Raw genomic sequence first — 12,402 nt, forward strand, 5'->3', positions numbered from 1 at the left:
GGAGGATCCAGAGACAAGCTACCTGAGCTCCTTGGCCTGGTCATTCTGTGTCACCCATGAACAGGAAGAAAAATGTCATAAAAACTCCAAGTGTTTAAAATAATTTTTAGTAATGTCTCAACACACAACAAAATCAACTGCTACATTTAAAAAAAGGCAAAACTAAATGGTTGAGATATCCCAATTGCATTCGTTCTTTTATATATATAAAAAATGCAAACTGTTCTTTCCATAGAAGACTAACTTGTTAATGTTTTTAATCCTAGAGAATACACAACAGAAGATTAATAAAAGAACACTATCAGCTACAAGCCAAAATCGTAAGTACTGAATACCAACAATGCAATATTCTGGTGTAAGTTTGCTCTTTTTCTAAGTCTTTTCCAAAAACAAAACTTCAAAGGCTTCTTCAGCCAGAAGACAAACAACAACCTGAAATAACTTTTAGTTGTCTGGGCAACTATGAAAATTACATTTTTATTCAACTGCCAGGAGGCAGAATTTTTCAAATACAGGACTAAAACACAAACAGTCTCAAAGGACCATAAAGATCGTAAGACTTTGCGTTTATCTAGCAACATTTGCAATCCGTTTCACAGTCTTAAATAATATATATCCTAAAGCCCACTGTAGAGTTCTACCTACAACCAATCCAAAAAACTGACCAGGCTGGGCCAGACAGATCATAGACTACATAAAAATAATGGCACATACATTCACCCAAGAGTCAAAGGCATAGCTTAAGACAATGGTGATAAATATCCAGAGAACTGACTGACTTTCCAGTACACGGAGTCCACTGCTAGCCTTGCAATCTGTTTCAGTAAGGGTACACACAAAAATTTCTTACTAACAAAATCAAGCTTCTGAGAAGGCAAAGGAGGCAGATTAGTCCTGCAAAGGTTTGTCTACCTGACTCATAATCCCTAGATATGCCTAGGGTATAGTCAGACACAGAAAAACTGGGATGTAACAGAACAGACAGTATCTGGCCTAAGACCTCAAAAGCATCCAGTTATATGCAGGCAGTAAGTGGCAGAGCTAGATCTTGACCTCAATGGAGAGGCACAGAGTGATTCCACATTATGTTATTTATGGTATTTTAGTATATCTCTTTGCTTAGGTAACAAGAAGATATAGAATAGATTGCTACTGCCACCTAAGATTCAAAGGAAAGAGAAGAAAAGTACCTCCACAAAACAACATCCAAGTAGGTAATCAGAAAGTCTTAACCTGAGGTAGTCTCAACATGCAACAGCATAGAATAATTCCTTTTAGGAACTGTACCACTACTGAACACTTAAGCAAGCCTGCCTTTTTGTTGAGTCAAGAAACTGGCCTGACTTGCCCTGGCTACTTTAGATCTGTAGTGAGAAGGTGGGTCAGAAAAGACAGTAGATGGAGCAGGTCCACTTCTTTCAATGGCAGTCCAGTTAGACTGATTAAGTAATAGGAACTGCACCCTAAACTCTGAGAAAGCAACTTCAAAAACCAGTGTACTAACTTGTGTTCCATACTATGGATTATTTTCTTAGTTTTGGACCCTGCTTCTATGAAGTCTGCCTTTGACCGTGTCTGATCTGCAAGAGGCAAGGAAACTGCCAGCCTGGGTTGGAAACCTGCCTGGCACCAAAATGGACTTCAAGCTAGTACAGATTCAGCATGTGCAATCAAAACCCTTAAGTCAGTAAGACACCGGTGCCTTATCAAGTGATCCATTTTCAAACCAGTGATGTAACAGCTCTCAAAGCATGCAAGCAAGGCAAGGTAGGGATTTCTGACAATGCTTACAATGCAACGAAAATATATCCATACTGACTACTCCAAGAAATCCACATGTGGGTTCAAGTGACACATGCCAATTTCTTTTGCATGCTTTCTAGCCTGTAGTCACAGTTCAGTAATTTTCTCATTTCTGGATTAAGACAACAGACCTCTATTCACCTTTCAGAATAAAACAGGCATTTTTATCAATATGGAGATTATCTGGTTCTAGCAACAGGCTGCAGTGAATACTACTAGCTTTCTAAGAACTTGGCCACATGCTACAAAATAGCAAGAGTAGTAGTAGCTTTACTCTCTTATGTACTGTAACCTCAGACTCAAGACATTCAAGCACTCAATCTCAAATAAGAATTGGTATATCTGAAAAAATGGCACCACATGTGAACAGTGACGCCTGAAGAACCCTGCATGCCAGACATGTAAGACTACAACTTACTTCAGTGCTTACCTCACTGCTGATCTTACAGAGGTAAGAGACTTAATAGTGTATGTCCCTACATCCCATTTATTATGTTATATTCTGAACATAGACATACCAAATTAGAAAGCTGCTGAACAGTCACCTCTTCGCACAAATGTTTCTGGGCTGCAGAAACATATCCGTGGATCAAATTATATCACAGTCATTAGGTTCACAATGATACAAGTGGACGAGGCTTAATACAGGACACTGAATACAAAGCATGCATGCGACAGGGTTGACAGGAGCCACAGATGATGTTGGACTACACAGAAAACATGATACCTTTGCTGTGCTTTCAGACAAAGAATAACAATAAGCTGCTGAGGTCAGTATCTTCCCTGCATGGCGACATGAAAGCTATCCAGGAATCGAACAGGGCCTCGCTGTAACAGAGAAAGAGCCCAGAGGATACAACCAATGTCCCAGAGAAATCAGCCATTCAATCTTGCAGTCAAGCACCAGCATTACAGACCCTAAAACAAGTTCTATAAAATGCCCTAAAAAACTAGAAGCCAGAACTCAAAACAAAAAACCCAGCAGAACAAGATAAGGAGACACATTCTCACAAGAGGACTCTCAGGTATCCATGAAAATGCCACAGCAAGGGTAAAGCACAGACATATAAACAAAGTACTAACAAAGAAAGTCATCAATTCCCAAGGCCTCTGCAATGGCAGAAAATTAAGTTAGACATGTTCAGATAGTTTTATCAAGGGAAATAAAACACATCTAAGGAGGAGGCAAAAAACCCTAAGATTCCTACCTGGGCATGAGAGAATTCTGCTACACAGTGTTTTGGACACAGGATTTATTCTTACCATTAAAGCCCTTTAAGGAGAAGGCTTTTCATGTAGGTCCTCTGTGAAGCCACAAAATTACCCAATGGTAACAGAAACTCTGCCCAACTGTTTGGGTTTTTTTTCTAATCAATCTACTAATTTGATACAACACAAAGGGGCGAAAAAGTTCAACATCAGCCTAAAATACTCTCTAGATTCATCATTGCAACTACTGCTTCCAAAATCCTAGGACATCAGTCCCTGTATAACCCTAATCATCACTCATCCCCAAAGCACAAGTGTGATGTAGAGGTCTTCACTATTGCTTATACAACAGCAGCTGAGAATTCTTTTTCTGTATTACACTATTTCTGTAACAGAATCTTCAGCATTAGACTTCAATATTAATTCCACTCCCTGCAAGAAACTGGGAAAGCACTACATCCTTCCTTCCCTGCTAATCCAGAAGAGACCTGAATTTGCTCACCACATCAAGAAACTTGATTATCTGAAGTAAGACTGCAAACGATACAAGCAGAAAACACATCTAAAAAGGACATACTCAAAAACTTACCACTCAACACCTATCAAAGACTATTTTACAACCTCAATTTTTTTTAACCTATCCTAATCTTTATTCGAACACTGATGTCGAAAACATCAACCCTTGCTTAAGGAGAGAAGTCTGAATTCTGCAAAGTCTCAATAATCTGCAAGTTTAAGTTTTACTTGTCTCAAACCAGTATCAACAGAAATGCCAGTTTCAATAGATTCTGGTTGATGCATGTTTTTTGCAACTTCAGAGGAAAATTGTACTTAAGCTTTTCATTTTCATATACATATTCTAAGTTCTTCAAAAAACAGTATTTAGAGACACACATGAGAGCAGGTGTTTACCACCGAAAGCCATTGTGAAAATTCAATGGTTTTGATTCTAGAATATGGAACTGTAACTGTTCTAGGGAAACAGAAGTGGTGTAATCGTAGGGCAAAGACTGGATGCAAGAATCAAGATAGGGTACATTTAATGTTTAGCATTTTGCAGGCACTGTTTGTCTACCTGCCTATTCTCACTTTTACCTAACATAGTGCATGGGTACTAGTCTTGCCATCACTGATGGCCCAAGATGAAGTTTTGACATTTTAATTCCAAAATGCTGAAGTCACACAGTTAAAAATTTCCTTGTGAACATGTTGCTATCTGCATATGTTTCATTGGGCTACCTTTAACTGTAGTGAAAGACTTCTAAATTAGTATTCGTATTCCCAAGACTATCCTGTGTATGCCACTGAAATTCCCATAAGACCGCCTTAAGTTACCTACTGCTGGTCTGCTGTATCGTTAAATAGTAAGAACAGCATTTCAGTTGGGAGTCTGATAAACTGTGGAGTGCTATGCACACAAGTCTGGAAAACTAGGAGTGTCTTGCTGATCCGGTGGGCAGAAAATGGGTACATGCAGATAGGAAGGGAACACTTGTATGTGCAACACACACTGAATCAGTTTCCTTTTAGAAGTGACTATAAATCCATTTATATATGGTTCAAAACTCTACTTACACCTCTTATGGAAATGCAACAAAAGGTGCAGTACAGAGGTGTTTTGCACCATAAAATGAAAAAAAAAGCAAAATCTTTCTCCACCCCATCTCACAACCACCAATAATAGAAACTAACTTGTCCTGGTTTTGAGGGTTCTGTACCTGAATCACCACACCTGACTCACTTTTTTGTGAAAATCCTAGTTTGGACCACAGATTCATCTCCTTGCTTGTTGGCACCTGACATCGCCAACTAAACCACAAGTTACTATGATTTGAGTTTATCAGAACTGAACACTCTTTTTTCTGATTTTCTTCCAAAAGTTTTGGAAGGAATGCGTGCTTGAAGAAGAATATAGCACATGAAGTTTTTACAAGAACGTTAACTACATTCATATGCCAACCCATTTTAAGGAAACATTGCTATTTAGTAAGAGAACAAAATCATGTTGTCAGATACATCACTTACTGCCCAGGAAAAGGATTTCTGTGAAATGCCCTAGTTCAAGTTGTACTTTAAGTTCTACAAATTCCATGTAACCAGGGATGTTTTGTCAGTGCATACATCCGTATACAGAAACAGATGTATTTTTACTTCAGCCTGCTGCTACAGTTTAAGTAAAGACAGAAAAGCCAAATCCACAGAGACAGGTGTGCACTGTTCATCTGTCAGTGAAATCCACAGAGCAAAATTACTTCATTTGTCAAATAACTCTAAATGACTTTTGGCCAAGCCCTCTCAGAGGGGGCACGACTTAGGGCAATGAGAAAGGTTAAAGTAGTAGCACTACATTGTTGGAACAAGCACTGAAAGGCTGCTCCTGCTAGAGCAGCTAAGCAAGACACTGAGATGACACACCGGAGATAATCAAGCAGCCTACAAAGAAGATGCAAAAATACATACTAAAGCATTAAAAAAAAATTTTTCTCCAAGTTATAAAGGTTCAAAGCCCTAGAATTGCTACAGTAGAAGCTCAGTGTTTATCCCCAGGACCTTACAAACCCACATCCCCTAAAAACTTACACTAAGCCCTAGAGTCCCCTAGACTCTTCCCAGATAAACTTTGGATTTCTGCAGATCGAGAAATGACCAATAATCTGATCTAGGGACGCTCTAGACTAAATCCAAACCCTGCTCTAGGACAGCAAGGGACAAGATACAAAATTTAGGGTTTTTTAAATCCAGGATTTAAATTTCCAAAGTTCAGCATCAAAAGTTTACCCTGCAAAATCAAACCTGTGAATCTGTGTTTTTAAATTGTAACTCTACACTGGTTTTCTAGTCTCAAAGGTTTTTTATTTTTAAGTGTTCGAGACTCAGTTTTACATCACTGTACATACGGTCCCTGTGTTGCAGTTTTTAATTAAGTACCTTTCTAACACTGCTTAGAAAACGTACATCCCTATGTCAGACACACACACAATCCACTGGGTGAATGGGGCAAAAAAAGCAGACATTTGGAGCTTGGAAATCTACAAGGCTCAAAAGTCTTCAAGATTTTCTTTAAAAAGTTACTAAGCACCACATAAATGATTGGTTTACTTTTTAAAGAAGATTTTGCAGATTTAAATTCTCTTAAATTTATTCCTAATGCAGTTACTTCAAGAACCTACTTACAAGGCAAGGATGCCCATTTTTGCCACACAAGCATCTACCACTGGAATACCTGATTTACAGTATAAACCACTCATCAAACCATATTTTAAGGCATCTCCCATCTCTTAACAATAAATACTTGGGAAAGAAATGTGGCTCTCAACAAGAACAGTTAAAAAAAACATTTAACTGATGGCAAGTTAAATGTAGCTAATTACTTTGTCTTAAACATTAGCCAGAAAACAGATTTGTGAAAAGTATTTAATTTTAAAAGTCGGATGAGTATATACAAACACAAGGAACAAAACCATAGCTGTCTGAAAACAGACTTGAAAACTGTGCATATGCCTCTGGAAAAGGCAGTGAAACAAGATTAATATGATTCATTTCAAGTAAAGAAACACCCTGATACATTTGGAACAAATGAAAGACAAGCATCGGTGAAAATTGCAGTAGTCTGGGCAAGAAGTTTCATTACAAGTTTTAGACCTTTGATGTAAGGGAAAGTAAAGTTTTAAAGGTCAGAAGCAGTTCCTGAAAAAAAAAGGAATGTACAAACTTTACAAAATATGGATACTGAAGGGGAGATTGAAGATGTGCTATTAATCAGACAAACATGACTTTTGGATATAGTAAACTGAAGGATGTTAAGGCATGTACCACAAACATGTACATTGATCTCTGATATAGCTAACACATGTGCCAACTAACTGTAGCAAACTGACTTCCAATGTTAACAGCAAGCCAGAAACACTAAGCACTTAAAATCCTATTGCCAGATCTAGCAACCCAAAGACATGATACCATACAACCACGCTGCAGCAGAGAGCATACTCCATTTTTATTCCTTGACAAAACACAGCAGTTCTCAACCCAGAGCCTGAAAAGCTTTCCTAGTTCACAGAATACAGGTTATTTCTAAGGGAGGGGGGCAGGCTGTAAAACATGATTAAACTCTCCCTGAATATACCATGTAGAAATCTGTAAGTGGCAATTTCAGCACATATGCATTACTGCAGGAAAAATTGAGGGCTTCACAAATAAAAAGGCCAAAATGAAAAAAAGTCACTGGCTTAAGGCACCCAGTTAAAAATGTATCTTTATGAAAGACTTGCACTCATTTTCTCAAGGAGATAACTCTTCAGGATGCAAGCAAATTATGTTATATTTGGGGGAAAGAGACTGGTGTACCCCAGTTTGCTAATACAACGTGTAAGAAATGCGTTAGACTAGGCGCAGCTATCAAAATTGTGTTGCTGCCAGGAAGGAAAAGTAAAATAAGCTACACTGGCGCAAAGTACTTATGTCAATGTAACCATGCTAGTACAGCGGAGCTGTGCTAGCATGGAGTGTCAGACTCACACCCCATACTAAGGATACTGTTGCAAAGGTGAGCCCCCCACTGTAAAGCAGTAATGGTCTTCAGAAAACTTAACATCTGGACAATATGTATAATTGCCATTCTTCTTTGCAACATATTTAACATTTAAATAGAAAGAAGTTGTAGAAAAACCTCTGGCAGTTTAAGAGAATCCACATAGTCCTGTTCCTGAAGCTATTCTAGAGCTACGCAACATTTAACACAAAAAATGAAACCGTTCAAAAATTCTAATATACTACATAACACTGACAATACCAATACTTTCTAAATTACTTTAAAATGTTTATTACAAAATGTGCTACAAACATTTCAGTTTCCCTGTAAGTCTATGTTATTCTTACCTCCTAAAGAAGGAATTGACATTAATAAAGCAACTCAAAGCTACACTAACACAGTATGTTCCACAGCAAATCAAATTCTGAGAAGGGAACACAAGAACCATTTAAGACACTTAACACAGAAGGAGATGCAGCACTGCAACAACAGTGGGGAATGAGCTATATTTGGCTGGTGCCAGTAAATGAAGTGTATTAGGATAATCTTTGCGGACCACTAACAAAACCACCAACATTTGAGTTTAATACATTCCAAGCCCAGAACGTCAGTATCATCCGGGTCTACAGTGAAAACTTGAGCGAATTAGAAACTCAACCCTTAAAAACTGACAGTTTGGGCATAAGCTACCTAGAGCCGGTCATTGTTTTTAGCTATCTAACAAGCTAAAACAGTATTTCAGATTAAGAAATGAGTCAAAAAGTTAAGAGCAAAAGAAACACTGAAGGATCCACTATGCAGATGTGCTGGAAAAAGTTTCAGCAACGGTGCAAGTTTATTATCTTTCTCCTTCCATCTCTCTAAGGATGCTGTGAATCTAAGTTTTAAAAAGAGCGCTTGAGTAAGTACATAAGCACCGTGTTATTTATTTTCTATAATTAACTAAGGAGTGGGTACAATACAACAGATTCTATAAGTGGAATTTACTTAAAAGCTGCTTGCACTATTTCAAAGCAAATTTAAGGAGCAGATAGGTTAAAAAATGTAAACTTCAAAGCAGTTTCCCACAACAGGAAAAGTGGGACAAAAAAATGCAGTCTCTCAAGCAGCAAATGAAAAAATATAACCCTCAAAACATGCTTATTGGTTAAGAGGCTTGATTTTATTTAATTAAACAGTCATGATATGTTAAAAAAAACACAGAAAGTGGAACTGTCCCAAATACAGGTAATAATAAGTTGCCAACAAAAAAAAAAAATCCAGAAAAGTTGAACCCTGTAATAGTTTTTATGTAGCATACGTAAAGTGTTTTCACCACTATAAACCTCTGTGTAGCTTCCAGATGATGAAAATCTCAATCACTTAGAGAAAAAATTACCCCATTTGTGCACTACTGAAACTGTCCAACAATCACTAGTGTTCCACTATAACTGTAAAAAGTTCATTCAGCTGTCCAGTAAGCTAGCAATTAAAATAAACTAAGTGTTCTATGAAAATCTGCACCTGTTAAACTGAAATACATTCACAATTTATCCAAAGCTTATTTGATCACAAATGTCTTCACTTAGATATGTGCGCTGATCGGAATCAAAATACACCTTTAACTTTAATATTTCTCAAGTATCAGGACTTCTCTCATAAAACATTTATTTCACCTCTCTAAATAGAGCCAGCTAACCACTGTCAAGTCAAATTAAAAATGGTTACTACTGAATTAAGTACTGCTTTCCAAGCCTAGCACAAAATACCCAACAACTAGCTCTAGCTAAGAACAGCTTCCCCAACCCTCTTCTACTCTCTTGGTAGCGACCTGTTGATATCAGCAATAGTCATGTCCTCCAGTTACAACATAACATTGCCTATATCTAATATGCTCTAGAAGTTACACACAAACTTTTCAAAACTAACACGTCATTAACCAAGAATAGAGAAGGCAAAAAATCAAGTTTGAAGATTATTCCAAGTACAATCACATCCACTGCTCACATCCACTGCTCAACCAAAAACTGTCTACTAAAACTTTGTTTACTGTCAAATTAAGAGCTTTTTTAAAAAAAAAAAAACCAACAAAAAACCCACACAACCCAACTCTTCCTTCTTCTTGCCAGCTGTAACTGCATTGAACAAGACCACCGGTGGCATCAGAAATGCCACCGCTCACTAGACTCTGGCAGGAGGCGGCCTCCTCCATACCCCATAGGCTAAGATGATTTAGAGTGAGTTCAAAAATTCCTGTGGGACAGGTAACCAAGTGCTCTCATAGCAAAATGACACCAAATACTCATCTCCTTCACCAGCAGCATTAAAAAAGCTGAACAGCCATTTGTTACTCCTTCCCCGCCCAATACAACCAGTTCATATTTGCTAGGGATTGGGATACCCTAAGACTTCCAACTTCTAGCTTGCCTTCATGGCATCACCAAAGACCTTTGCACGACTGCAGAGAAGCCACTTTATTTTCACAGCCCTTAAGTCTACAGGGGAATTTCAGACATTTTGGTCTCGCAGCAAAGAAATGAGAGATGCAAGATGAACTGCACTCCATATTGATTCTTAATGCAAATAAGGTGAAATAGCATTTCATTTTTAAGAAGGTAAGTGTCTCAATAAAACATATGCCCCAAGCTTGGGATCTGGATTTTGGTTTTAGCTGTTTTTTTCCTAAAGTCGATGGTCTATCTGAATCAGAAAAGCCGTTTTTAAGATATCCTTCTGCAAGGAAGAGCAAGAAGGACTGTAAAAAGTAAATCAAATAAGCAGACTGCAAGAAGACAAAATAACAGAGAAATAAATCTCATTTCTAAACGAGCTGTACAAAAACCTTGTATATGCCAAATAAAATAAGAAACAAGACATATATCTATGAGTACAAACGTACACATGTAATTCAACAATAAAGTGTACAAAAGCATCATCTTTAGCACTATTTCGTATTGCTGCAGCTGGCACGAAAGGCATACGCTTAGCAAGGAGCTTCGTAATAACTACTATTGTGAAAGACACGAAAATGACAAACTGTTAAGTCTTATCTGCAGTTGATCAAAAACACAATAAACTACACAGCTTTGCTTTCAATCACTTCCAAAAAACCAGAAAGGCAGAAACATCCGAACACCCTCCCTATGCCGTTAACGCCAATAGGTTCAAACGGAACAAGAACGGGAGAAACGGAAAGGACGGAGGCAGGCACGAGTGAACAGCAGCAAAAGGGAGGAGAGATTTAAGCAGAAGAGGGGAGAAAAGAGCACTAATTGCGGCACCGGGAGATAGGGAGGGCCCGGGCCCCCGAGACTGACCTGTGCCGTCGCTGGCGGACACGGAGAGCGCCGGTGAGGAGAGTTTAGGCCGCTTGGCTGAAGGCGGGCCCGGCTCCACCACATTCTCGGCCATTTTTAATTCTTTTTTAGACAATCACTCCGAGCAGGGAGACAGGGGGATGGGGGGGGGGTACCCCAAAACCTTCACCTTCTTCTGGGGCCCCGATTCAGCTGAAGAACAACAATAACGCCGAAAGCGAGCGAGTAGGATCCGGCGGAGGAGGGGGGCCAAGTTCCCCTTTTTCTGCCCCTCGGGCTCCGGGAGGGCGGCAGCGGGGAGAAGGTGGGAGCTGGGGCGGGGGAAAGAGGCCTCTTCCCCCAGACGAAAGGGCTGAGCCAAGATGGGAAGAGCAGGTAAAGCCCCCGCCAAAAAAAAAAAAAAAATTAAAAAAAAAAAGAGGCTGGTGGGGTTTGGGTTTTTTGTTGGGTCTTTTTTTTTTTTCGGTAAAATTAATTCCGGCTGTTGTGCTGCTGGTGCTTCTTCGCCGCCGCCACCATCATCATCTTCATCCTTCGGGGGGTCTCCTCCTCCTGCTGCTGCCTCCTCACCGCCGCCATCAGCCTCTTCCTCCTCGGCGCCGTCCTCCTCCTCCTCATCGCCACAAGGAGGCGGGCGAAGGAGGGGAGAGGAGGAGGAAAAAAGAAAAAAAGATCACCGTCCTCTAGCAGCAGCTCCTTCCCCCTCCAACACCACCCTGCAAAAAAATACCCACCGCCAGCGACAGGGCTGGGGGGGAGGCGGCGGAGAGAACGGCCAGGCGAGCGCGGGGTCCCCAGCTCCACTCGCTTCTTCCTCGCCCGTCGCTAATGGCTGCAGAAAGGGGAGCTGTAAGGATGAGGAGGGTGAGGATAAGTCCCAGGAGTCTCCGCTTCACATCTTGTTGTGCAGGGAAGGAGGAGGGGTTGTTGTCCTGATGGAGGCAGCACCGATCGCGGGATGGGAAGGTGGGGGGCGGGTTTCAACACCCTCTCTGCCCCCCCCTCCTTCTTCTCTTCTTTCCCCTTCCTCTTTCTCTCGCTCTCAGTAGCAGGCTGCCCCCCCCTCCGGCACAGGCAGAGGGGCCGATCCCACAGCAGCGGCAGGAGGAGGAGAAGGAAGAAGCCGGCCCCTCCCCCCCCTCCCTGCCTACCTTCCCCCCTCCCGGGCGGCCGAGGATGGTTGCGAGCGCTGGCGCCGGGCAAGGAGGGGGCTGCCCGTCTCCGCTCCCGCGGACCCACGGGTTATGCGGGGCGCGAAAAGCGAGAAGGGGGGAAAAAAAACCTCGGCGGGCGCGGCGGGGACTCCCTCTTCGCCTCCGCGAGGGTGGGGAAGGAAGCGAAGAGGTTGGTAGCGGGGGTGGGGGGGCGGTCAGCGACCCCTCGGGGTAGGGGGGGTAAGATTAAAACAATAAAAAAGAAGAAAAATCACGCCGGGGAGAGACGGGGGACTCGCCCCGGGGTGGGTTAAATGGCCGGGAGGGGGAGGGGGTCCCCGGCGGCGGGGGGGGGTGGGGGGGGTGGGGCGGGACGGCGCAGGCAGCGCGGGGGCCGAGCGCAAGCTCCCTA

The 12,402-nt window shown here is 41.3% G+C and overlaps 1 protein-coding gene across 1 annotated transcript in view; it reads right to left on the bottom strand.

Annotated features, from left to right (window-relative positions):
* The window catches only part of EP300 (E1A binding protein p300), a 64,615-nt gene extending 52,737 nt beyond the window's left edge, over positions 1–11,878 (bottom strand). The window contains exon 1 of the mRNA XM_064453664.1: positions 10,837–11,878. Coding sequence (XP_064309734.1) covers positions 10,837–10,930 — 94 coding nt within the window. The 5' untranslated portion in view covers positions 10,931–11,878. The remainder of the gene's footprint in view (positions 1–10,836) is intronic.
* Positions 11,879–12,402: the final 524 nt, after the last annotated feature.

Source organism: Phalacrocorax carbo, chromosome 1 (assembly GCF_963921805.1).
Source record: "Phalacrocorax carbo chromosome 1, bPhaCar2.1, whole genome shotgun sequence".
Classification (NCBI taxonomy): Eukaryota; Metazoa; Chordata; class Aves; order Suliformes; family Phalacrocoracidae; genus Phalacrocorax; species Phalacrocorax carbo.